The 27,828-nt window shown below is 41.2% G+C and overlaps 1 protein-coding gene across 1 annotated transcript in view; it reads left to right on the forward strand.

The window, feature by feature from the left end:
* Nucleotides 1–2,910: 2,910 nt before the first annotated feature.
* Nucleotides 2,911–27,828, forward strand: part of dcaf12 (DDB1 and CUL4 associated factor 12) — a 93,607-nt gene continuing 68,689 nt past the window's right edge. The window contains exons 1-2 of the mRNA XM_043687546.1: nucleotides 2,911–3,259; nucleotides 24,748–25,002. Of these exons, the coding sequence (XP_043543481.1) occupies nucleotides 3,203–3,259; nucleotides 24,748–25,002 (312 nt within the window). The 5' untranslated portion in view covers nucleotides 2,911–3,202. The remainder of the gene's footprint in view (nucleotides 3,260–24,747; nucleotides 25,003–27,828) is intronic.

Below are 27,828 nucleotides of genomic sequence, written 5' to 3' on the forward strand. Positions count from 1 at the left end.
TTACTCCTTCCCTTTTTCCCTACTATCTTTTCCTTCTCAAATGCCAGGGTAAATGGAATTGCCAATTGTACAATTGCACATATCCCTCTCCAATCCGGAGGGAGAGTGGGTCTCAGTATTTTGCCTCCACAGTACCACCACAGATCTGCTCGGGGAACCTTTAGTTCTGAGTAGTTCCCTCCCTTGTCCATTTCGGTGACATTCTTAATCTCTGTACATAATTTCAGCTCCCTCAAATCTCTAGACCAATTTGTACCTCGTCGACGCACACACGACATGTGATTTCTGACTGCGGCTGAAAACATAGGGGGGGCTTTTGAATCTTTCTTCTCCGAGGGAGGGAATATCAGAGATAGGGAGGTACAGTTCCTATCATTCCATGCAGTCTTATCCTGATACAGGGCTATCATACATTTCATGCCCTTCCCGTCTCGCTTCCACCCGAGCGGAAAGGGAGCCACCTGGGCCACTGGCCTACCGGAGGCACATGCATAGCAATTGCTCTAATTCAGACTTTTTACAGTATACTTTACCCATTCAACCCAGGCATTTGCATCCCCATATCCAGTTTCTATTTCAATGGTATGTTTTAAGTCCTTTACCTCGATAATTTTTACTACTTTAAGGTCACCGGGAGGGGGTGAAAGGTTGTACCTTATTATCCAGTAGTTCTGCTCATTTTCCCTTTCCTACACTAATTCAAAAACAACAGCCTGAGAAATCATTCCTGTTTGCTTTCATTTCTATCGCAAATGTTTCATTTAATTGTATTTCATTGGTGCCCCCCCCCAAGAATTGCTTCGTGCCATGTGGTTTTCTTTATCGTTAAGTATATTGGGTTACACTTTTTATTGGGGAGAAAGTGAGGTCTGCAGACGCTGGAGATCAAAGCTGAAACTTTATTGCTGGAACAGCACAGCAGGTCAGGCAGCATCTAGGGAACAGAAGATTCGACGTTTCGGGCACATGCCCTTCTTCAGGAATGAGCAGAGAGTGTTCAGCAGAGAGAGCTTCTTCAAGGAAGGCATCCTTGTAAGAGGATTCGCAGTAGGTTGAAATCTTCGAGGAGAAAGTGAGGTCTGCAGACGCTGGAGATCAAAGCTGAAACTTTATTGCTGGAACAGCACAGCAGGTCAGGCAGCATCCAGGAAACTCAGCCATTTCACCACATCCTGCTGTGGTCCATTGTTAGGTATATCCTTCTTCACTATTATCTACTTCCCCCACCTGTGACATTTCCTCCCTTTCCCCAACCATATTGATCCTTATGACCTTTTAATTGGGGTTTGTTTTTATGTTTTTGCAAAAGTGGGAAACAGATGCTTATAACTACTGCTTGTACAAGCATATCTGGCTTAACCTACATCCTCACAGCACCTTATCTATTTGTCTGTAACATCTACCATTGTTTGCAGGCACGTTTCATTCTTGTATGCACATTTTAGCTAATACAAAAGCAATTATATATTTCCTCCACATAGTTTTCATTCTTGTTGACTCAGCTCTTGGTTGAAACAATTATACGCTGGTGTGAGTGCATTTACCTTGCATAAGTAATTATGATTGCAGAAGTAACACTACTTTACCTATATCCCACACCATTTTTAACTTTGTACACCCCAGTCCAACACCGGCATCTCCAAATCATTATTGAATTTTAATGTTAATATATTTTATAAATTCCAGCCTGGAGTGTTTCCGGGGACAAGAAACCCACACACTAAAGATCCTCCAGAGAAGAAAAGGTGTTAAGTAATCCATTCCAATTGCAATCACCAACGCGGGAAGTACAAAAAAATACAGAGCAGTAAAGGTTGGCGGGACTGAATTGAGGGGTGTTGCAGCAAATCACAAGTGTCCAGCCTGGGGAGTCCTGCTAAGAATACCAATGTTACATTCCTCTTGACTGAAATCATGAGCTTTTATTTTTCACAATAACCTATGATATGGTACTTTATCAAATGTCTTCTGAAAATTCAAGTACATCTCTTTTATCCACAGCTGGTTCGAATCACAAAGAATTCCAATAGCCTGGTTAAACATTAACCCTTTCACAAAACCATGTTGACTCTGGCTGATTAGCTTGAACTTACCTCAGTGCCCTGCAGTAATTTCTTTAATAAAAAAAATTAATATTTTCCCTGCTACTGATTTTAAAATAAGTGGTCTGTTTTTTTGTCTAGAATATCAGAACAGGCTTGAATAGCCCATTCCTGCTCCTCAGTTCTATGCTTTGATGTGACTGTTTCCGTACTCGTGCCTTGCTGTAGGTGTACCGTAACCAATCAGGTGACACCGTTGTCCCTGCTGCCGGGAAGCAACCAGGATGTGACTAACTTCGAGGTCGAAGGGCCTGTACTGCGCTGTATTGTTCTATTGTTCATTGATCATGGATTAATTAATAAAAGTCCGTTCTAATGAACCCAACCGCATTCTTCTGCAGACATGATTCTGCCCTGCCAACAAGATACCTCTGCAGCATAGTCTAATGAGCAGTGATAATAACATTCTAGTTGATAAGGGCAAATTCCGTTTGGTTTTAGATATACTCAGCAGACAGGCGTATGATGGAGAGAAGTTAACGTTTTCAAATCCTTCATCAGATCTGAGAAAAGATAGCAATATAGCACCCACTTTATGCAAGTGGGTGGGGGTAGAAAGAGAAATAAACTATCATTTTTGTTGGTTGGTCAAACTTGTGGAGAAAGTTACGGAAAGAAACAAAGTCTGTTGGAAAGCCATTTCCGGATTGGAACGGAACTGTATCCATTACGCACTGGAGGAACAGACCGGAAGTGTATCGGGCGAGCTCTGTAAGAACGGAACGGAAGTCATTTGACAACGATTCCGGAGCGGAACCGAATTGAACTGTGTCCGTCGGGCATTATTGGAACGGAAGTATATTGGGCGGGCGTTGTTGGGGAGGGACGGAAGTGTGTCAATAACGTTCGCTCGCTCGCTCTGAGTGCGCGCGAGCGCAGCGTCGGCAGGAATTTGTTTTATAACATAACGCCGACGTGCAAACGGCTTTCGGTAATCATAAATTCCAAATAATTACGACACCAAATACCAAAGAGGTGCCCTTAAAAAAAGTTAAATAATCCTTTATCTTCACTGCCCACTCTCCGGGACCTGTCCATTAAATCTCTGATTAGTATTAACTCTATGTCCATGTGGATTCAAAGACTTTCCCTCCCACATCATGGCCAGAAAAATAGTTAGCAGAAAGAGAAAGGCTGCGGAACTAGAACCGGAGCAGGTAGGCCGCTTTTTAAAAAAAAACTTTATTGCAAACGAGCTGTCGGTCTGGTCCAGGCTGGACACTTGTGATTTGCTGCAACGCCCCTCAATTCAGTCCCGCCAACCTTTACTGCTCTGTAATTTTTTGTACTTCCCGCGTTGGTGATTGCAATCGGAACGGATTACTTCACACTTTTCCTTCTCTGGAGGATCTTTAGTGTGTGGGTTTTTCGTCCCCGGAATCGCTCCAGTCTGGAATTTATAAAATATATTAACATTAAAATTCAATAATGATTTGGAGATGCCGGTGTTGGACTGGGGTGTACAAAGTTAAAAATCTCACAACACCAGGTTATAGATATATTTTTGTTTAACAAACTTGTCCAGGCTATGGCAGACAGCCCAGAAAGTAGAATTGGGAGGGCAGTCAGCTCTAATCTTAGAGTATTGCAGCTGGCTCAAAGGGCTGAATGGTCTACTGCAGCTCCTAAATCCTTTATCTATATTGCTTTGTATTTTAGAAAGGATTGAACTTAATTTCTCACTTTAGTTTGTAATCTGCTTGAAGATATCTGGACTGTGGGTTTTATTTTAAATTAATTGTGTACTTATTACCTAACTGGAATATGAATCTTCAAATTTTAATATTGAGCTTCTCTCAATTAAGTTTGGCAGTTTCACTTGCGTCCAGGTTTCAGGTGATGATGTGATTATTCTGTAAGAGACTAAGTTATGTAAACTATTAAATATGCAGTTTAAAATGAAAAATTTGTTACCATGCAATATTTCCAAAACTATAACAAAACTGGTGAGTTTCAAAGTGTTGTAGTGTCATCTCTTTGTCCATTTGGTATCAAATGATTGTTTTTGTATATGGAATATTCTTGTTTCTATTAGTGTCGCTGGAAGTACATTTTCATGTAAGCTTGGTCTTGGTTTTGGAAAAGACTGAGTGGTGTGCAGTCCATCAACTCACTGGTTCAAATATACATGATCTGAAATGTTTTTCTTGGCTTTGAACAAAATGTTATGCATTTTTATAGTTCAAAAGTCAGTTGAGATTGCTTAGTGAAGTCATTTTGCCATTATGATGTCATAGTCCTGAGAATGTGACATATATTTCCATTATGTACTAACTGTATTAGATTTAAAATTAGTTTAATATATATTTAGCGTCAGAGAATCCTACAGCACAGCGAAAGGCCCTTTGACCCAAACTGGTCCATGTTGACCAGAGTGTCCGTACACGCTAACCCCATTTCCCTGCACTTGGCCCATATCCCTCTAATCCTTTCCTCTCCATGTATTTGTCCAAATGCCTCTTAAATGTTAATGTACCTGCCCCAACCACTTCCGCTGGCAGCTCATTCCGTACCCATACTACCCTGTATGTAATAACCCCTCCAGTTTTCTCTTTTATTTTTTCCCCTTCTAACTTTAAACTGATGCTCACTAGTCCTCAATTCCCCAACCCTGGAAAAAGACTAAATGCAAAGTCCCTCCCTACCCCTAACAGCTTTCTGCAAAGTCCCTTCCTATCTCTATCTGCTTTCCGCAAAGACAGTTCCCTCCGCGACTACCTGGTCAGGTACACGCCCCCTAACAAGCCACCCTCCTCTCCTGGTACTTTCCCCAGCCACCTCAGAAATTGCAAAACCTGCGCTCTCATCTACCCACCCCACCCCACCCCACCCCCCTTTACCTCCATCTAAGACCCCAAAGCAGCCTTCCACATGCATCAAAGTTTCACCTGCACTTCCACACATCATTTATTGTATCCATTGCTCCCGATGCAGTCGCCTCTGCATTGGGGAGACTGGATGCCTTTTTGCAGAACGTTTTAGAGAACATCTCTGGGACAACAGCACCAATCAACCCCACCACCCTGTGGCCAAACATTTCAACTCCCCTTCCCACTGCCGTGGACATGCAGGTCCTGGCCCTCCTCCATCGCCACTCCCTCACCACCCGGCGTCTGGAGGAAGAACGCCTTATCTTCTGCCTTGGGACCCTTCAATTCCAGAGTATCCATGTGGACATTGCCAGTTTCCTCATTCTACCCCCCCCGCCACCTTACCCCAATTCCAACCTGGTAAAATGAAGGACTGCGGATGCTGGAAAGCAGATTCTAGATTAGTGATGCTGGAAAAGCATAGCAGTTCAGGCAGCATCCAGGAACAGGAAAATCGACGTTTCGGACAAAGGCCCTTCATCAGGAATAGAGGCAGCGTGCCTGCAGGGTGAAGAGATAAATGAGAGGAGGGTGGGAGCGGTGGGAAAGTAATAGTACAGTGGGTGAATGGGGGTGGGGATGAAGGTGATAGCTCAGAGAGGAGGGTGGAGTGGATAGGTGGAAAGGAAGATAGGTAGGTAGGACACGTCATGGGGACAATGCTGAGCTGGAAGTTTGGAACTAGGGTGAGGTGGGGAAAGGGGAAATGAGGAAACTGGTGAAGTCCACATTGATGCCCTGGAGTTGAAGTGTTCCGAGGCGGAAGATGAGGCATTCTTCCTCCAGGCGTCAGGTGGTGAGGGAGCAGCGGTGAAGGAGGCCCAGGACCTCCATGTACTCGGCTGAGTGGGAGGGGGAATTGAAATGTTGGACCATAGGGCGGTGTGGTTAATTTGTGCGGGTATCCCAGAGATATTCCCTAAAGAGCTCTGAGTGGAGGCGTCCAGTCTCCCCGATGTAGAGGAGACTGCATCGTGAGCAACAGATACAATAAATGATACTGGTGGATGTGCAGGTAAAACTTTGATAGATGTGGAAGGCTCCTTTGGGGCCTTGGATGGAGGTGAGGGAGGAGGTATGGGCGCAGGTTTTGCAATTCCTGTGGTGGTCGGGGAAGGTGCCAGGACAGGAGGGTGGGTTGTTGGGGAGGCGTGGACCTGACCAGGCAGTCACGGAGGGAATGGTCTTTGCGGAAGGCGGAAAGGGGTGGGGAGGGAAATATATCCCTGGTGGTGGGGTCCATTTGGAGGTGACGGAAATGTCTTTGGATGATTTGGTTTATGCAAAGGTTGGTAGGGTGGAAGGTGAACACCAGGGGGGCTACCTTCCAGCTCCTCGCTGCCCTCATGACCTGTCCCACCTGTTAATCTTCCTTTGCACCTATCCACTCAACCCTCCTCTCCGGCCTATCACCTTTACCTCCATCTCCATCCACCTATTGCGCTCTCAGCTACTTTCTCCCCACCCCCAAGGCCTCCAGCCTCATTCCTGATGAAGGGCTCCGGCTCAGATGCTGCTTGACCTGCAGAACAGAAATGTGGAGGCTGTTTAAGGAGCACTTGTTGCGAGTGTTGGATAACTTTGTTCCACTGAGGCAGGCAAGGAATGGTAAGGTGAAGGAGTGTTGGATGACCAGAGCAAAGAAACTTCTTGTCAGAAGGAAGAAGAAAACTTACTTCAGGTTGAGGCAGCAAAGATCTGGCACAGCTTTAGAGGATTACAGGGTAGCTCGGAAAGAACTCAAAAGTGGAGTGAGGAGAACTAGGAGGGTACATGGAAAAGCCTTGGTGGGAAGTATTAGGGAAAACCCAAAGGCGTTCCACACGTACGTGAGGAAAAAGAATGATCAGAGGAGGGTAGGGCCAATCAGGGATAGTGGAGGGATCTTCTGCCTGGAGTTTGAAGAGGAATGGGAGGCCCTAAATCACTTTTTTTGCTTCAGCATTCACTAGAGAGGGGCACCTTGTTGATAGTGAGAACACTGTGAACCAGGTTAATAGGCTTGAACAGATTGATATTAAGGAAATGGATGTGCTGGAAATTCTGGGAAGCATCAGGATAGTTAAGACCCTGCACTGGACCAGTTATATCCAAGGTTACTACGGGAAGTGAGGAATGAGATTGCTGCACCTCTGGTGATGATCTTTGTATCCTCACTCTCCATGGGCGGAAGTACTGGCTGATTGGAGGGAGGTGAATGTTATTTCTCTGCTCAAGAAAGGGAATAGGGAAATTCCTCGGAATTACAAATCAGTCAGTCTTACGTCTGTGGTAAGATTGTGAGAGTCAGGATTTATGACTATTTGGAAAAACATAGTTTGATTAACAATAGTCAGCATGCCTTGTGAGGGGAGGTCATGCCTCACAAGCCTTATTGAGTTCTTTGAGGATGTGACAAGACAAGTTGACGAGGGTCGAGCAGTGGATGTAGTGTAGGTTCTGCACGATAGGCTCATTCAGAAAGGTAGGAGATATGGGATACAGGGAATTTTGGCCATCTGGATACAGAATTAGCTGGCTGAAAGAAGACAGCAAGTGGTAGTGGATCGAAAGTATTCCACCTGGAGGTCGGTGACCAGTGGTGTCCCATGGGGATCTATTCTTGGGCCTCTGCTCTTTATAGTTTTTATAAATGACTTGGATGAAGAAGTGGAAGTGGGAGTTAGTAAGTTTGCCGATGACACACAGGTTGACGGTGTTGTAGATAGTGTTGACGGCTATTGCAGGCTAAAACAAGGCATTAGCAGGATGGAGAGCTGGACTGAGAAGTGGCAGATGGAGTTCAACCTGGATAAATGAGAAGTGGTTCATATTGGAAGGTTGAATTTTAATGCTGAATACTGGGTTAAAGACAAAATTCTTGACAGTGTGGAGGAACAGTGGGATATTGGGGTCCACATATGTAGATCCTGCAAAGTTGCTACCAAAGTTGATATTGTCATTAAGGTGTATGATGTTTTGGCTTTCATTAAACAGGAAGATTGAGTTTAAGAGCTGCAAGGTTTTGCTGCAGCTCGTGGAAAGCCCTGGTTAGACCACAGTTGGAATATTGTGTGCAGTTCTGGTCACCTCCACCATAGGAGGGATATAGATGCTTTAGAGAGGGTGCAGAGGAGATTTACCAGAATGCTGCCTGGGTTGGAGGGCTTGTGAAGAAAGGTTGAGTGAGCTCGGATCTTTCACACTAGAGAGATGACTTTATAGAGTTGTAAAAGGTAATGAGAGACATAGAGTAGGTAGCCAGAGACCTTTCCCCAGGGCAGAAATGGCTGTCATAAGGGGTCATAATTTTAAGATGATTGGGGGAAGGTATAGGGGAGATTCCGAGGTAGGTTCTTTATGCAAGGAGTGATGGTTGTGTGGAATGCTCTGCCAGCAGTGGTAGTAGAGTCAGAGACATTAGGGACATTTAAGCGACATTTAAGCGACTGCTGGACAAGCACGTGGGCTGCAGTAAATTGATGTGTAAGTTTGGTTGATCTTGGATTAAGATAAATGCTTGGCACGACATTCAGGGCTGAAGGGTCTATACTATGCTGTACTGTTCTATGTTCTGTGTAACATCCTTGTAAATTTCTTCTGTACTCTCTAAAATTTAATAATATCCTTCCTATAACAAGGTAACCAAAACTGAAATTAAAAATCACACAACACCAGACTATAGTTCAACAGGTTTATTTGGAAGCACTAGCTTTCGAAGTGCTGCTTCTTCACTAGGTGGTTGTGAAGCAGGACCATAAGACACAAAATTTATAGCAAAAGCTTACACTGATACAATGATATATTGAACAAACCTAGATTGTTAACTATTTCATCTTGTAGAATGGATTTGCTGGTTTCCATTCTTTAATACCTAAATCCAAGAACATCTTTTAAATGATATTCTCAAGATAATTTTTAAGTTTTCATAACAGAAGTTGACATCTCAGCTCAGACTACTTTAAAGGTAGCAAAAGGGATGGGCACTTAAGGCAGAAATTCAGGGAGCTAGGGTGGAAATTGAGCTAGAACAAACAGTTGTTATCTCTGGTTTCTTCCCTGTGCCATGTACTAGTGGGGTGAGGAATAGGGAGAGAGAGGAGTTGAGCACATGACTGCAGGGATGGTGTAGGAGGGTGGGATTCGGATACCTGGATAATTGGTGCTCATTCTGGGGGTAGGTGAGACTGCTACAAACTGGATGGTCTGCACCTGAACCAGAGGGGTACCATTATCCTGGGGTGGGGGGATTTGCTATTGCTCTTCAGGAGGGTTCAAACTAGTTCAGCAGGGGAATGGGAACCTAAATTGTAGCTTCACTGTCCAGGAGATTGAGAGTAGTGAGGTCAGAAATAAGGTTTCAAGGTTGCAAGAGTGCACCAGCAAGCACATAGGTGGTCTGAAGCGTGTCTACTTCAACGCCAGGAGCATCTGGAATAAATTGGGTGAACTTGCACATGAGTTGGTACCTGGGACTTCGATGTGGTGGCCATTTCAGAGACGTCGATAGAGAAGGGACAGGAATGGTTGTTGCAGCTTCCGGGGTGTGGATGTTTGAGTAAGAACAGGGAAGGTGGTTAAAGGGTGGGGGTGGGGATGGTATTGTTAGTCAAGGACAGTATTACAGTGGCAAGGACTTTTGAGAACTTGTCTACTGATGCACTATGGGCTGAAGTTAGAAACTGTAAAGGAGAAGTCACCCTCTTAGGAGTTTTCTATAGGCCTCTGCATAGTTCCAGAGATTGCTTGTGGATGTGGTGTCAGTCAAGTGGGCTGCTTCATTCTGGATGATAACTTCTTGTGTTGTTGGAGCTGCACACATCCAGTCTGGTAGGGAGTATTTCACACCGCTGACTTGTCTTGTAGATGACAGGTTTTGGAGAGTCGGTGTGAGTTACTTGCTGTGGTATTCCTAGCCTCTGACCAACTATTCTAGCTGCTGTATTTATATGGTGGTCCAGTTGAGTTTCTGGTCAATGGTCTCTAAGACCCGATCTGGTCTATTTGTAGCTGCTGAGTAACTCTTCAAGGTGGATGTTGAAATTCCTCACCCAGGGTGCACTCTGCACCTTGCCACCCTTGGTGCTTCCTCCAATTGTTGTTCTGCATGGAGAAGCACTGATTCATCAGCTGATGGGGGATGGTACCTGGTAATCGGGAGGTTTTCTTGCCCATGTTTAGCTTAAAGCTATGAGACCTCATGGGGTCTGGAGTCAATGCTGAGGACTCCTTGGGCAACTCCTTCCTGACTGTATACCACTGCTGCTACCTCTGCTGGGAGAAGACTTATCCCGAGATGATGATAATGGTGTCTGGGATGTTTTCTATAAGATGTAATTCCGTGAGTATGACTATATCAGGTTGCTTGACTAGTCTGTGAGACAGCGCTCCCAATTCTGGCACTAGCCCCCAGATATTAGTAAGGAGAACTTTACAGGGTTGACAGGGCTGTTTTTGCTGTTGTCATTTCTGGTGCCAAGGCTGATGCCAGACAGTCCACCAGGTTTCATTTTTTGTCGAAATATGGCAGTGATTGATACAACTGGATGGCTTGCTAGGTATTTCAGAGGGCATGTGAGGGTCAACTGGATTGCTGTGGCTCTGTTGTCACATGTAGGTCAGACCAGGTGAGGGTGACAGATTTCCTTCTCTGAAAGGCATAAGTGTATTTAAGGAATAAGCAATGACGCAGCCAGGAGAGAAAGGCTAAACACTGTCTCTTGGTATTCACTGACATTGCCATTGTAGAATTTACCCACCATCAAAATTTTGGAGCAATTGATGAGAACCTTAATGAGACCAGTCCCACCAATACAGTGACTGTACAAATAGATCAAAGCTTAGGTATTCTATACCAAATAACTACCTTTTTGATTTCTGAAGTCTATCCACATCTATAAGGTACACATCCAGAGTGTATTGGAATTTTCTCCATTTCCCTGATTGACTTGAGAAACTTGAAACTATTTGGGCCAACGCAGCACCCTATTTCCACCTTAAATCTTCCCTCCCTTTTTCACCAGTTCAAAGTTGGTGCAGTGCACATCATCTACAAGATGCACAGCAACAAATTGGCCAACCTTCTTTGGCAGCATCTTCCAAACCTGTGACTTCTGCCACCTAAAAGGATGAATCTCACCAAATCTCTGGTAATACCACTCCCAAGTCTTATCACATCCTGCCTTGGAACTGAATCACCATTTCCTCATTGATAGGTCAAAGCTCAGAACTTCCTTTCTAACAGTTGTAGCTAATCTACATAGACTACAGTGATACACAAAGGTAGCTCACTGTTACTACATTGAAAGCAATTAGGAATGATTTAATTTGTTTTATTATTGTCACATGTACCAACACACAGGGGAAAATATTGTTTTGCGTGCTAACCAGACATATCACATCTTATTTAAGTACATCAGGATAATAGAATGTGGAATATAGTGTTACGGCTACAGAAAAGGTGCAGAGAAAGACTAACTTTAATGTGAGAGGTCCATTCATAAGCCTAATAACAGTGGGGAAGAATGCATGTGGATGTTGGATATGTTAGTGATGCCCATAACCTAGAACTGATTTTTTTTTTAAAATGAAAAGTACAAATCTCAATTGACAGGTTTCACTAGTGTGAAAAGCGTAAGGTGACACAAGATGTACCCCATCCTGTCTTAGATAAATAATAAATATCCTATGGTAATATTCTCAGACAACAGGGAAGTTGTTCCCTATATCCTTATATTTATCTTGCATCATGAGTGTAGATTTATCTTCCACCCCCCACTTGACTCATGATGACCTGCAAGCTGTTTTCCGCATTCAGTCTGGGATCAAGAAAAGCTGTGCCATTGCACCCATTGCTCTTCCCATTCTTTGTTGCTATAATGCTCCTTCTAGCCCTCAAAAGGAGTGGAGCTGATCTGTGGAACAAATGGGAATCTGTTGATGACCTCCACCTACAGGGCAAATCCCAACATCCACTGTCATTGAAATACTATTCAGAAACAGGGCTTTCACTTATGTACTGTTTGAGGTTGAGCTTGAAGCCATTGTCTATAGCTGATGTTTCCGTGCTGTACATCTCTATGACTTTAATGTGGCTCAGAGTTGTCGACTATGTATAGAATAGGCACTCAAAACCATGGCATGATACCACCAGTGCTATATCAACAAGATCCTATAAAGGTGCGTCAAAGTCAGTGTTCTTATTCAGGTCATCGTTACAAGATTCGGAACATTAACTATGCTTGATCAGCTCTGCTAAATCAGCCACATAGGCTGCATGCCTGAACCAAGACTTCTGGAACAAATGCTATGCTTGGAGCTTTGACATGACATGTGAGCCCTAGGAAGGCAGAGGAACCCTTAAACCTTCCTTGGAAGTGTATAATATCCCCATCAACACCATGGCCCAAGACTGCTCGAGTTTAAGGGAAAGGTTAAAGTCTCATTGCCAATAGCAAGCTGAAGTCAAGCATTGACAGAGAAAGAATGCGTAGCAATCATGGCATCCCATCCTCTTAATCTCCAAACTATTGTCTGCCCTACCCGTGACAAAGACTGTAGGTTGTGCATTGGGACTCTGGCATTATACAATGGATGTTTCTCACCTTGTCAACTGGCATTACATAATGGATGCTTTTCACTTTGTTAACCTACTACCCTTGTCTCCAGGATCTCATTGTTTACTGCAAGTTCTTATCTACTCAAAGTTATGCTAGCTGAGCCTTTGCTACACAACCCAAAACTTTACTCTTTCCCTACCTGCTCATACCTTATACACTCTTGAAATGATAAAAGGAAGGAATAAGATAACCACCTAGATGGCACTACCAGCTTTTATAAGTCTCTGACAGCTAGTATTTAAGCAAGTTATTGACACGCAGCATATAATCATTATAACAAAAAAGATTACGAGTCCATTACAGTAAATAGAATTTCTAGGGTCCTCCTGCATGGGAAGAAGTTCACCAGTAAAGTTCTTAAATCCACAGTCCTTGGTCACTACTCTATCCCTTCCAAGTCGAGTGGAAACGAGGCAGTTCTCCAAAATCTCCTTTAGTAAAGTCCAACCAGAAAACAAAATTCAGTCTGTCTTTCTGCATCACTCCATGGAGAAATCCGAATTCTTGGGTAAAGGCAGTTAAATACTTAACATAGCTGGCGAGACTTCTGTCCTTGCAAAGATGCTTCAGATGGAGGATATCAGCCCATCTGAGCGTGCAGTGCTGCAGCTGCAGCAGCAAGCTAGGTGAGTACAGCATTCTTTGCTGCTTCTGCTTCTGCCCTGCTGTTAAACGTAACAAAGCCAGCTGGCTGTTATGATGTCAGCTTGATCAGGGACCTTCATATCCCTTAAATGAACGAAAGACTAGGTAAAGCTCACGTGGTTTGATGTCAGTAGGAAGGCCTCTAACAAAAAGCGTCATACCTCCTCTTCACTGTTGTTAGCTGCTTCACTTTTCATGCTCCTGACCGGGGAGCTGATTGAATCTGTTGGATCAGGTTATGGAGGGGTGGGCGTTGGTCCAAAGGCATGCTTTACCTTTGAATGGAGAAACACGAGACAATGTTAGCTGCTGAAAGTATTTTTGAAGTTCCTCTCTCATTCCTTCCTTGCCAAGGTGATTATCAGTATGAAGGCAGTCACACATTTAACTACACTGAATGGTGTCTGCCTATTTCACCCCTCTTTGAATTTTTGAAGTCAGTTACTCTGTTCACTGACATTATCTAGTTTTATACAATCTATAAACTAAATTGTACTGTCTAAACAATTCACTCAATTGTGAACAACAATCAATGGTCCTAAAATCAAACCCTCGGGGGCCCCATTCACGTTATTCAAAAGTTATTTTCCTTTAACAAATTAATACTTGGCTAATGTAAAAGCTGTCAGGAAACGTATTTCAGAAATCCAGAACAGCAAAGTGGCAACTTTGGTAGAGATCAACATTCTTTGAATTTGCAATTTGAATGGGGCCAGTGAAGTCTCAATATTATTTAACAGAACTGAAACAACTCAGCCTCAAGTTCTAATAGTCTCTAAAATCTTAACAAAACATCAAACTTAAAATGCACTCTTCTTTATGTGAACACGCTGCATTAAAAACGCAGCAGCAGCAAAGATAATACAGTGCTCTCATCTGGCTAAAGCGTGACCACAGACCCAATTGTTTTTTTAAACAGGCATTGCAGAATTTGAAACAAATCAGGGACTCGGCACACAATCAATTTGTTTTAAGGTTACAAGTTTCCTAATTTTAAAAAGGACATAATGTACAATTTCAATGTAAAAACAAAGTCTACCCTATTACATAGCCCACAAAACACTTGTCTGAATTAGGATTTCAATTCAAGGCAAAACAATTAGTTAAAAGGGTTTTCTGAACCAGTATTTTAACAAACCAAACTTTTTAACAACAAATACGCTCAGCATGGCACAATTTACATTGAAGCTTCCTTTTCTGACTCAAGTACAAGTAGAACCTTAATTTCAGCATTTTATTTTGTTTTGAAGAGCCTCTGGTCAGAAATTTCTCATTTTAATTCAGGGGGAAAACGTGCACGTTTGAGGACCCCCCCCCGTTAACCCAGTGATGATCCATGAAATGGAAAACAAGGAGCTAAAAAGATGGAGGAGGTGGCCCCAAAAGATCCACACGAGAGACGGACAAAAGTAAATCACATCCACAGACTTTGAATCAACCACCACGACACAGAAAAGAAAAAGACAAGCACTGGTCCAAGATTCCCAAAGCTTCACGAAGCCCACAATGCGGGGCACGTGCACACAAAAAGATCACTGAAACATCGTCGCCTCTGTGGAAACCAGACGATGGAATGCCACCCAACTACCGGACGAGGTCGTGAAGGAAAGAAAGACCACCCGTACTCTCATGATAAAATCACACGCACAAAAATAACCTTGCAGTGGAGTGCACAGTGTTGTAGTTCAAGCCTCCGTCTTCCCCCTGAACAAAGACTCTCAGAGCCTCAAATTTCACCACGAGGGGACTTTAACCCCTTTCTTGCTTTACTACTCATGGGGACTCTAACCTCTTTTCTTATTCTATATGTTCAGGGACTCTAGCACCAATTAAACCCAAGGGACTCAAACCCCAATCAAACACCGTATTGTTGTTCTGTTTTCTCTTCAGTTGAAGCAAAATGTTCAGAGAGACAAGGTAGTTTTACCGCCTTCATCTTTATTCCGGGCCCTGAATGGAGAGAGAATGATCAGCCGTGTGCACAGAGACATGAGTTCTCGGTCTTCTCTCTCAAACAGCAGTTTCTTAATGAGTTATATAGTCATTTTACAGGGAGGAGCATCCAGATAAGGCAACCTACACATTGATTGGGTGACCGTTACAATCAGTGAGTGTCAGTAATAGAGATTAAGTCATCTGCTGTTAAACAATAAATGTTCTTAACTGGCTTCAAGTAATTAATATTTTTCTTCTTGTTAAACTGACTTTACATACTGAATTCTTCCAATATTGTTAAATGGCTCTACATAATGAATGCTTTTCCACCTTGTTAACCCATAACCTTTGCTTCCAACACCCCATTGTTAACTGCACGTTCTTATCTGATCTGTCATGCTCAGCTGAGCCTCTTGTTTCACAAAACTCAAAACATAACTCTTTCCCTACCTGCTCATACCCGATACACATTCTCAATTTGGGACTCGAACCCCAATTAAAACCCAGAGGACTCAAACTCCTGTTTGTCAGCGCATTTACGAAACTCTGTCTCTCGACTGAACCAATTACCATTTGAGGAGTCTATAGAATAGAAGGCAATTGAATGATGGGACCGTTTCTGACACACAGGAATATCAAGGGGGACCAAGGTTTAAAATTTTACCTTTATAGGCCCATGTGTCTCAAGACACTGGTGTTCCAGGCGATCGCTGACACCATTCGATCATAACTGTTCGTTTGGACTCCTGCCTGACTCGCCATATTGTCGTCGCCCTTCCCTATCCCCATATCAGTTGGAGCAAACACTCAAGAGACACAGTATGGCTTTACGTCCTTCATCTTTATTCTGAGCCTGGAGGGAGAGAGAACGATCGCCCATCTACACACAGACATGAGTTCTTGGTCTTCTCTCAAACAGCAGATTCTTAAGGAATTATATAGTCACTTACAGGGAGCAGCATCCAGATAAGACAACATCTGTATTGATTGGGTGACTGTTACAATTAGCAAGCATTAACAGTAAAGATTAAGCCATCTGGCATTATACAATGGATGTTGACAGTAAAGTATTTTGGGATGTCATTTGACCTTGAAAAATGCAATCTAAAGATGTCTTTTTTTAATATTCAGAAATTGAATAAAAACCTTTGTACAAACAAGTGCTTATAAAAGAAAATCATACACTAAATGCACATTTGTGTAGTAACACAAAACACACAATATTGTAAGTGTAGAAAATTGGTATACAGAGGAACCTATATTATCCGAATGTGATGGGTAGGCACTATTTCGTTCGAATAATCGATTATTTGGTGAATCGGTTAAATGCTTTTCTTCTGGGGCTCAAGAGTTTTTAAAGTCTGCTCCCAGTTCAGGAGGTAAGGCAGCATCGCAGCGTGTGAGAACCCGCCCCCAACCACGTGCAATGCCATCCCGCCCTCAACCCCCTGTCCAACACCGCCACCCCCAACCCCGTGCGACACCGCTCCCCCGCCCCTAACCTTGTCCAACACCACCCCCTCTCCGGGGCAGTTGGACTGGACAAAAAGACTGATGCAGTTGCCTTTGTGGGGTGAGTCTCCAAATAGTGTGCGCGCACACAACTTTTTACTGCTACTTTTTGACAGGTTCCACCTTTGCCCTGTACAGGACAATGTTGGAGAGATTATCTTGGGAAGGGGGGGTGGGGGTGGTTAGGGTACACACCTGTGTAGAACTCTAGAGAAAGTGTGGGGAGAGGGGGCCGGCAGGCATTGGAGACAGTGCCTGTTTAATCACTGTAAACAAAATATGTGATCGCTGTTGGAAACACGTCTTTCATCGGGACCTTGATTTCCTTTAGATAGTCCGATATTCGGATAATTGGTATTCGGATATTCGAGGCCCCTCTGTATTGACTGTTGTAACTCAAAACAATTTTGTGCAGAGTGGGCTAGCTTCAGGTCTTAACCATTATTGAGCTGTTCGTAAAGTTGTCTTGCACTGTGGGCGCCACTTCTCTATTGATCATTTTGAGCGAGTATCTAAATTAACAAGACTGGTAAAATCTAATAGCTAAAGAAACTTGTTGGAGAAAGCTAAGTTTTAATCACCATTTGATTAGCCTTTTAAGTGGAACTCCACTCCTGTTATGATCAAAATGATAATTGGGATTATTTTACTTACTTAGTGTGCAAACAGGCCCTTCAGCCCAGCAAGTCCACACCGACCCTCTGAAGAGCAACCCACCCAGACCCATTCCCCTTCACCTAACACTACAGGCAATTTAACATGGCCAGTTCACCTAACCTGCACATTTTTGGACTGTGGGAGGAAACCCACGCAGCCACGGGGGGGAATGTGCAAACTCCACACAGACAGTTGCCTGAGGTGCGAATTGAATTCAGGTGTCTGGCGCTGTGAGGCAGCAGTGCTAACCACTGTGCCACCGTGCCGCTCACATTTTTTCTTAGGCTTTATTATTTGTCAAGTAGTCTCTCAATGTTCATGTTGATGAATAATTGTACTAATGCAATCACTAATTTTGTTACTTAAATTAATGCTCTTAATTTAACACAAACATCATAATTGAATATTTATAAGTAACATTGACTTGCAGATTGAACTGGCACTGTTCTTTTTGTGTAAGCACATAAGGAACACAATTTATATATAGGAATATTCCAATAACTTGAACTCTTTTTGTGGCGAAGAATTGCAAAATTGTCAGCATTGGAATGTTTCTAGAATTGTGTACTGTGATAGAAAGCAGCACAGTTTTGCAGCTGTGTTTGTGTTGCAGCTTTTAAGAAATGTAAATGTGGAGCAGAGGTATAAGATTGCTGCGACAAAAACTTAAAATTGAAGGATCATGTGTCAAAAAATGCACAGGGGGAGTGAGTGATATTCACTTGTAGTAGCCTAGTTCCTAGTTATAGGGTCAGGTAGTATAAAATAGCTTGTTGGAAAAAGTGGTACGGCATTGCCCTCAAAGAGCAACGTTGTCGAGTTTGGTTTTAGTTTGTAGTTGGAATGAATGAGTGAATGGAAGTATTAAGTAGCAATGATCAGAAAGATTTTTTTTTGGGAAGAAGGAAACGAGAAGTCTAATAGAAATTGTTATGGTAGTGAGAGATCGAAGTAAAGTGATTCGGCGAGAAATAATGTAGTCTACGCCCAATGTGATTCAATATTTGATTTTTTTCCGCAGCTGACCAATGATTTAAAAATGCAATTTTTCTACAATAATGTTGACCCCGCCAACAGCTAGTCTAGCATCGGGTTTACACTGTAGATTGTTAACCATGACTCTAACCATTTTAACCCTGGTACTTGCATAGAAATGGGATGAGTAATTTTAAAACCAGAGTTAGTCTTGGTCACCTTTGTGATGTCATTCATCCTTGTGATGTGATGAGACAAGTCCACCTCCATTTCTCATGTAATAGTTTACTTCCCACAACTCACCTTCTTAAATCTCCCTTTTCTCCTCCCCACCCCATCTGTTTCTCTCTCTCTTTGTGTCTGTGTAAAGTGGTAGTTTATTCATATTTCATACAACACATCAGGGAGACAACAATAGTAAACCAGCAGGTATCCATGGGATACCTTTACTTTGGCAAGTTTGCAATTCACAGTACAGAAGGATGCTAGTAGGCAGATATGTTTGATAAGGACTGTGGCTTTTAGAGTAATTCATGGGTTTATTTTAAATTCTAAATGGCTCTGGATTAGGAGGAATGGGACTATGCTGGTCCCGGCTGCTTGCAAAATTGAACTGCTTATTACAGTATGCCAGCAGTAGACAAAATGCCAGTTTTGGGTTGAGACCAGGACCATGGCAGATTGCAGAAGTTTCTGGGCAAGTGGAAAAGAATAATGTGGAAGAATTACTGATAAGAGTAAGCTGTTTTGAATAGCTTCTAAACTGCCTTGTACTTGGCTATTTTCAGTAAAATCTAGTAAAGTTATTTGATTTAATTTCCTTATATGCATTTGAAATCTAGGTTTGCTTTATGAAATATTGAAAATAATCTCTCACTTTGTCATCCAACTAGTGCAGTAACATATAATTTAGTCTGCCAAGGAATGCAAATTTATTTGACCTTTTGAAACCCTTATTTGAATAAGGGATTAAAATGATCTGCAAATGTCCTGCAATAGATTGATTTTTATAACAAATTTGAGTTGGCTACACTTGCCAACTACTTGATCAGTAATAGTTTTGGAATGTTGTTTGAGTTGTCTATTGATTAATTTGAGGAGTGCATTTGGCTTTAGATCTGTGTTGATTGTTATATCTCCAAAATAATCTGACTGTGCATATATTCTGAGATAAATTTATGAAGTAAGCCTGCTCCAATTTATTAATCTCACTTCCCTGTGTTTACTTTATGAATGTGTTGGTTTTTATTTGAATATATCTCATTGGCTTTACATCTGTTGGTGACTGAACCACAGTGCTGGATTTAATGGAGGCAGTGCTGGCTAGAAAGCTGTGCGCCTTACTGTTTCCAGTGGAAAGCCTGCTGAATTTACGGAGTAAAATGCAGCAAACAACTCGGGCATTTAACTGTACAGCAATAGACTTTACCTGGAACCAAAGACACTGCAAGGGGAATTCCTGCTTACTGAAAGCTTTTGGAAAATCAGCTGAGTGACTACTGCCAGTTATATTCACATCGAAGGCCATGGACTGTCATTGGATCCCAGGCCACACAGCGTGATCCTGAGTTGAGAGGTTGGGGGCCACAAGCAAGGGCGATTGACAGCAACAGCAGAAGTTAATCCTCAGCAGCTAACCCCCTCAACATATGCTTGGTCTCAAATCAGGCAATGTGCCTGTGCACTTGCCCCTGTCTCACATGAGTCTCCTTGTGCTCCCCGCATGGCATGCTTTTAGAAGGATGAACTCTTAAGGCTTGTTTAAGGGCTTTAATTGGCAGCTGGTGGGAATGCCATCTAATGGCCTTTCACCCTTGCCAACTCTTCACTAATTGAGAATGGAACTTAATATCATCAATGTGGGTAGTCATGCTAGAAATTGAGGTCAAGCTATGGAAGCTAGGTATCAAGCACAAATGAAAAATGCTCTTGCTACAACCAGGTAGAGTACAGTATACTTAATCTCTAAAGTAATTTCTGGTGCATGAGAAATTCTGTATTTGAGTAAGTTGTTCTAGGAAGTGAAGCAAGACCATTACAGTGTGTTTGGGCATGAATTTGTGCTTTAATTCTGCATTGTTAATCCGATTCCTGAGATGATAAGATGATGTAATGAAGTGAGACTGGGGAAACTGGGCCGATATTTTCTAAGAGTGAGATGATCTCATTGAAACTTCAAATTCTCACGGGGCATCATGGTGGATGGAAATAGGATGTTTCCACTGGTGGTTGAGTCTAGAGCTAGGTGACATAATCTCCGAACAACGATAGGCCATTTAAGACAAAGATGAGGAGGAATCGCTTTACCCAGGAGTGGTAAATCCTTGGGATTCTGCACTCCAGAAGACTGACGATGTTCAAGATTGAGCATATTCAATATAGAAATTGATAGATTTCTGGATGCGAATGACATCAAGGAATATAGTGATAATATGGGAAAGTGGCATTGAGATAGATGGTAAGGTATGATCAAATTATATTGTGGAGCTGGCTTGATAGGCCAGATGACTTTACTCTTGTTCTTGTGTTGCTGTCTCTGTGAATGGTATACATTGAATAAAAATAGCTCTTTTTCAGTGTTTGATCAGGGCATCTAATTTTGTAGCCAGTGGAGTTGGCAGGAGACTGAATTTAATTTCAAATTAGTGAGGTGTGTACCACAACTTGCTGATTGAAAAGACCAGAAATCCAACCAGAATAATACTACAAAAAGACACTCTACAACCTTTGTTAAAAGGAGATGCACTTTTCATTGGTTTGTCAAAAGTCAATTTCTGGAGGAGCATTCAGTGTGATTTTGTGGATGATCTTTCCATTCTTTTCAGTCACACTGAGCAACAAAAAAAGGGACGACTTCTCTTCTGTGTCCAGTAATTGATTCAACAAGCAGTGGAGTGGTAGTAGGCTGACTCGCTGCCACCAATCTTGCTGGAAGAAATTTGATGACCTTAGCAGGACTATCCAGTAAGACCCTTTCACACCTCTTGAAGCACAGCCTTGCAACCCTTTATTTTAATACTAATACCATGAAACCTTTCCTTCACTAGTTCCTGTGCCACTTTTGTAACTGCATCAAAATACTTCATTGCAATTCTTTCCTACAAACTCAAACTCTAGATATACATCTGCCCTTACAGTTGCATTCCATCTTGATCATACTTCCTTGTCAAATGCTCAGCTGTCTCACATCTTTTAAACTTCCGGCAGGACAGGTTTTAATTCATTGGCAATATTGCAGTTGTGGCTGGATAAATAAATGGCGACAATGTACAAGGACGTGAGGAAATATCAAACGATGTAAATCATGGCACCAACAGAGAAAGTGGTGACAGAGGAAGGTTGTACTGCATTGAATCTTGCATTTTTGTTCCCTGATGGGAGGTAGCGGTAGAGTGAACAGTGGAATTTGTCTACTTCATATCCACCAGGACTCAAAGAGCTCATGAGTTCTGAAGTAGGGTCACTGAACCTGAAATGTTAACGCTGCTTTCTCTCCACAGGTACTGCCAGACCTGCTGAGCTTTTCCAGTAAATTCTAATTTTGTTTCTGGTTTCTAGCATCCACGGTTCTTAGATGTTTTTTGTTTTTGTGTCTATCTTTGGTGTGAATGGAGACTGAAAACAAATGGGTTTCAAGCAAAGGCAATCACATTACACCTGTTTCATTTTCTCTCTGCTAAAATTGAGAAATAATTAATTCTTTTGTTTAAGATACAAAATTGTTGTCTATAATTATTTGCAAAGTCTCAGATTGGTTATTGTAAAATCTGGTTAAGAACCATTGGAGTAATTGGGATTAGAAAAGCAGAAGTTGCTGGGAAAGTTTAGTAGGTCTGGCAGCATCTGTGAGGAGAAATCAGTTACATTTTGGGTCTGGTGACCCAATTATTGGGGTTCTTTGATTTAATTTTACTTTGCAAGTACAGAGATGGGAAAGCTGATTTGGCTGCCTGTCTCCTGTTATAACAATTGCTTCAACCAACCTGAGGGTCTCCTGCTCTGTTAAGACCCATTTCACTCCTACTTTTGAGGATGATCACCCACTTCTCTCTTTCTGCATTGTTGTTGTGCCCAGACCATCTCCCAACACATAGCTTCTACTTTTTTAGGCAGCCACTCTAGGTTGAGAATAATTTACTTCAACTCTTTCTTTTTTGTTTATTTCTGTGATGACTGAAAAGCTTAATGAGCAGTCTGAAGACTCTGCCATGTATGAAACAGGTGATGGTTGAAGGGTTGAGCGTACGAGTACTTGGGACATTTGTATGCTTGTTCCTAATAATACTGTAAAGTGTGATCAACAGCTATTCAAGGATTGTGAATTTTCTAATGATTAACTATAGATCGGCTGCACCTGGAAACAGGATCTGAGAATACCAAGTATTGCTAACACATCATGGTTTCTTATTCTACTATTTCTTCTGCCTACTTCAATATATATTGTGCTAATTTGTAAATGCTTTCCCAATAATTATGTCCTGTTTGCTTAATGCAAGGTATTAATTTGTAGAAAAGATCTCTGTAAAACCTCAAGTCTACGGTTATTCATCTAGCCACTCAGTTTCTGAGGATCTCTTGCATTTGTTCAATTTGATTCCAAACTGAAATGAATTGCTTTAAATCAAGTGTCATTACCCACACTTACTTTGACTGCTTGTAATTTTAAAGATCTTACATTGAAAATGACACACGACCCTGTTACCTCAAAATTTCCTCTCCAAATGTGTCTCTATTCTGCCTTGAGCATCTGTTGCTCTTCCTTTTTCATTACTTGATCACTTAACAGTACTGTAAAAATCCCATCACTGTTTGGACGATATTGGTTGAAGAAGGTGACTCATCACCGCCTTCACAGAATTATTTGGGTAGGGATTAATAAATGTTGGCCTTTCTATTTTATGTGAATGATTGATTAAAAATTCTGCTTTGATATAAATGCCAAAAGTTATCAAACCAAGTGTTGCAGTAGCTATAATGATGATGGAACTGAATATTTTCTACTCTGAATCTGACAGCAACATCTGGAGTTTACATGCAGAATAACAGAAGTTGCTGTTAATAATTCTACACTTAACCAGAGGAAATGCTGTTGTGGTCCCTCCAGAAAGTAATGAAATACAAATCATTGAATTGATATCAGGCTCTCACATCACACTGTGAAACAGTTTGTTAATGTTATGCCCTGTTGAATGGCATAGGAAAGTTGTGAATGTTGGTATAACCAATGAGAGCCACATCCTAGGAATATTTTTTGAAATGTGCTTTTCATGGTGGACTAAATTAATAATTAGTAATGAACACCGCTACTGTTCCTGAAGGTATACTTTTATATTTGGTAAACGCCAAAATTTTCCACTATGACAATTTCCACATTTTTGAACGTTATTTTAAGTTCTGTTTTAATTCGGTGTTTTAGTTGAATTACTTAAATTAACTGTTGAAATGAAAACAAAAAAGATAAATTCAGTGGCTTTTACTTTCCGGTTTTGTGTCAATTAAGAATAGCTCAATATGATGGATTACTTGATGACATCACTCAACATAGCTAGTTGCCTTGAATTTCATCCCGAAGTCCAATGAATGTCAAGAAATGGAAGTGAAAAGTTGGTAGAAATCTATATCATCAACCCCACCTAGATCACCTATGAAATCCACCCTATAATCGTGCAGTTCAAACCAACTGAAACTTTCATCTCAAGATGATCCATATAAAAGTGCCAGCTTTCAAGCAAAAGAAATCTCAATCACGCAGTAGTTTTAAATGTTTATGTTGCTATGTTTATTTATTCCCTTTTATGAAACAGAATGAATGTTTGACTATTGAGAGAATACTTACTGATATAGATTATGTTCTCTCTGGACCACTGTGTCTAATCCTTCAAATGATTGAGCTGCACTATGTTGTTTACTATGTATACAGTGTTGGATCAATATCCTGGACTATTAATCTTTGGGAGGGAGAGATTTTTGGAAATCTCATTTCTTTTGGCAGATGCATTAAGATAGTCTGTGACTGTAAATTTTATACTGCTTTTTCCAAGGATAGTTGGATGTCCATTACTTATTTTTCTTTGCGAACTTGGTTCGGAAGAATAGTAAGGGGAGAAAGTGGGTTTAAAACGTCAGAATATTGCACTCTTTGTTGTTTTCTTTGTGACCTTGCACACCTCTGATATTGACTAATAATACTGGCATGGAAAAGAATAGCTGTAGCAAATCAATTGTAATTTTAAAACTTAAACCAAAGAAATTAAAGATTGTGACTATCTGACTTAAGTTTTAAAACCAAAGTTTTTCAAACCAAAGAAATTAAAGATTGTGACTATCTGACTTGAGTACTTTAAGCAATTGGTTATCTGAGCAAAGGTTACTCTTAAGACTAATTATTTGTTTCTGAAAAATCATTGATCAATTAAATGAAATTTCTAATTTATTCGCATTTACCTTCAACAGTGCAGCCAGGATCTCTCACTACGTAAAAAGAAAAAGCTACCACTTGTGAGGAAGTCCTTTGTCTGTTACCTTGCGGGTCAACAGATTAAGCTTCGTAATGAGAAGAGCTACCAACAAGCACTACGTGGTTATGCGGCTCACAGACTACCTGCCCTTTTGAAGGAGGAAGAGTTCCATTTGGGAACCCTGAACAAAGTGTTTGCATCCCAGTGGCTAAATCATCGGCAAGTGGTATGTGGGACAAAATGCAACACGGTAGGTTTTTTCAAATCTTTATTTTCATGTCAGTAAACTTTAGAAATATCACTCAATTTTGTTAATTCTTAGAGTGAGAGGTAAAAGGTGGTATTTAAGAATCACTATTAATTTTTTCATCCTCACTGCCCAATACTTAAGAAAGCTTTTCAAAATTTAAATAGTAGGGTTCAACAAGGTTGTGATCTATGGTTTCACTTGAAAAAATTTTTCTTAAACCTATTTCAAAGTCATCAACAGCTTCTGTCACTAACCCAGAGTGCTTTCATTTACCTGGAACACCAGATAAATTTAGAGCATTTCAGAGAAACTTAACACTCTGTTTGAGTGTATTGAATCCATTGCATGTTCTCATGGTCATCTTGATCAATCAATATACTTAATTCTAGTATAAACATAATTTTGTTTCTCTGTTTACTATACAGTATATGATTAAGTGAATAATGGAGCATGTGGAGATTCAGCAATTGTTAATTGTAAATATCCCAATTGAGAAATGGAGTATGATTTACATTATACCACAGTTAGATTGTCCAAAATATGGCTGTTCAAAAACTGAACATTTTCCTCGAGGAAAATCATTCCTGGAACAGTGACACAAATGTTTATTTCAACTGTCCATCCCAACACACTGCATGCATCCATTCATGCATTGTTGTTCAAAATGTATTAGTTTCGATAAACTCCTGTGGCTATTATAAACTCCTTTAGAATGTTGTGTGTTTTAATATTATCAACCCTCATTCTTCTAAACTCTAATGAACAAATGACTAACCCATTCAGCCGTTCTTGATATTGCAATCCCTTCATCCTAGTAATCAGTCCCTAATGCTGATATATCATTTCCTAAATACAAAGATCAAAACTGTACACAATACTTCACCACCATCCTATATGGTTGCTTCAAGACTTCCCTATTTTTAAACTTCAACCCCATAACAATAAGGCCAAAATTCTATTTAACTTAACTACTTGCTGCACCTGCCTATTAACTTTATGTTTCATACAAAAGAACACCCTCAGCACTGCAATATTTTTGGAGTCTCTCACCTTATCAATAATAGTTTATCTTTTGGGTCTGCCTATCAAAGTACACAATCTCGCATTTTCCGATGTTAAACTCTGTTTGTCAAGTTTTTGCCTACTCAATCAACCTGTCTATACTCCCTGCAGATTCTTCATGTTTTCATCACAACACACCCTCATGCTTATTTTTTATATCATCAGCTAATTTAGATACATTACACGCTACCCTCTCCTTGTGATATAGATGATAAATAATTAAGGCTCTCGAACTGATCCTTGTGGCACTTCGAGTTAAATCCAACCTGAAACAGACCTATTAATCTCAACTCTCCACCTCCTGTACATTAGCTAATCTTCAGTCCATGCTAATATGTTACCCCCAATACTGTGAGCTCCTGTATTGTGCAATAAGCTTTTGAGTGGCACTTTATCAAATGCCTTCTAGAAATTGAATATTTAATGATATTACAATCAGCAAATCCCCCCACTCTGGAAGTTATTATTGATCTTAAACTAAACTGGATTAACAGTGTGCAAATTCTGTGGCTCCAATAAGTAACTTACCACCTAATTTCCCAAAGCCAGCCCACCATTTACAACTTAGAAGTCAGGACTGTGAAAGAATGCTCCTAATATGGCTGGATGAGTGCTATTCTAACAAGACTTCAGGAACCTGACACCATCCAGGAAAGAGAAACCTGTTTATTGGCCCCACATACATAAACATTCATTTCCTGCAATACACAGTAGGAACACTGTGTTATTTACAAGATACACTGCAGAAATTGATCAAGATTCCTTGGGTAGCGTCTTGCAAACCCACAACCACTGGCATCAGGAAAGACCAGGGCAGCAGATATATTTGCAAGAATTCCTCTAACTATTCGCCATCCAGATTTGGCTCAGGGGCAATGAAGGAACAGCGATACATTTCTAAGTCAGGAAGATGAGTGGTTTGGAGAGGAACTGAAGGTGGTGGTCTTCCCATGTATCTGCCGCCCTTATCCTTCTAGAAAAAAGTGGTCATGGGTTTGGAAGGTGCTGTCTGAGGATCTTGGGTGCATTTCTGTCTTTTGGAATTCAATGTATGCCATTTCAACTCTCTGTTCCATCTTCAAAAAAACCCCAGGTTGGTTAGTTACAATTTTCTCTTAACAAATCCATGCAGGCTTTTCCTAATTAACCATATTCTTTTCTGTTGCTATTATTCCTATTCCAATTAATTCTTTCCAGGAATTATTTCATAAAAAACATCATGCAGACAGCCAATTTCTGTGACATTTCCATTCCAACACCCTGGCCAATGATGGCCCAAACAATTAGTAAAGCTGAATAAAGCAGTGTTCTCTTTTTCAGAGCTCTTTTTTGCATCCTACTTCAGATAAGTGCAAGGTATAAAGCTTCAACTTCTTATCTCCTTTTAGCAATAATTATATTTCTAGAAATTTCCCAACTACCAAGGTTAAGCTGACTGATCTATAATTTTTGGGCTTAACTTGACAATCTTTTCTGATAGTTGAAATTCTCTAGTCTTCTGGCACCATCCCTGAGTCTAAGGAAGATGAAAGATTGCTGTCAGTTTCTCTGCAGTTTCAACCTTCACTTCCATTTATATTGTTGGATGCATCTCATTAGTCCTGGTGCCTTGTCAACTTTAGGTATAGACAGCTTAATTGAATAAAATCACTATCAATTTTACTTCCTCCTAATGGTGTGTTTTTTTCATTGTCACCATGACATGGGCAACATTTGCCACATAAGCAGACATAGACAATAGGAACAGAAGTAGGCTATTAGGCC

Source organism: Chiloscyllium plagiosum, chromosome 1 (assembly GCF_004010195.1).
Source record: "Chiloscyllium plagiosum isolate BGI_BamShark_2017 chromosome 1, ASM401019v2, whole genome shotgun sequence".
Taxonomy (NCBI): domain Eukaryota; kingdom Metazoa; phylum Chordata; class Chondrichthyes; order Orectolobiformes; family Hemiscylliidae; genus Chiloscyllium; species Chiloscyllium plagiosum.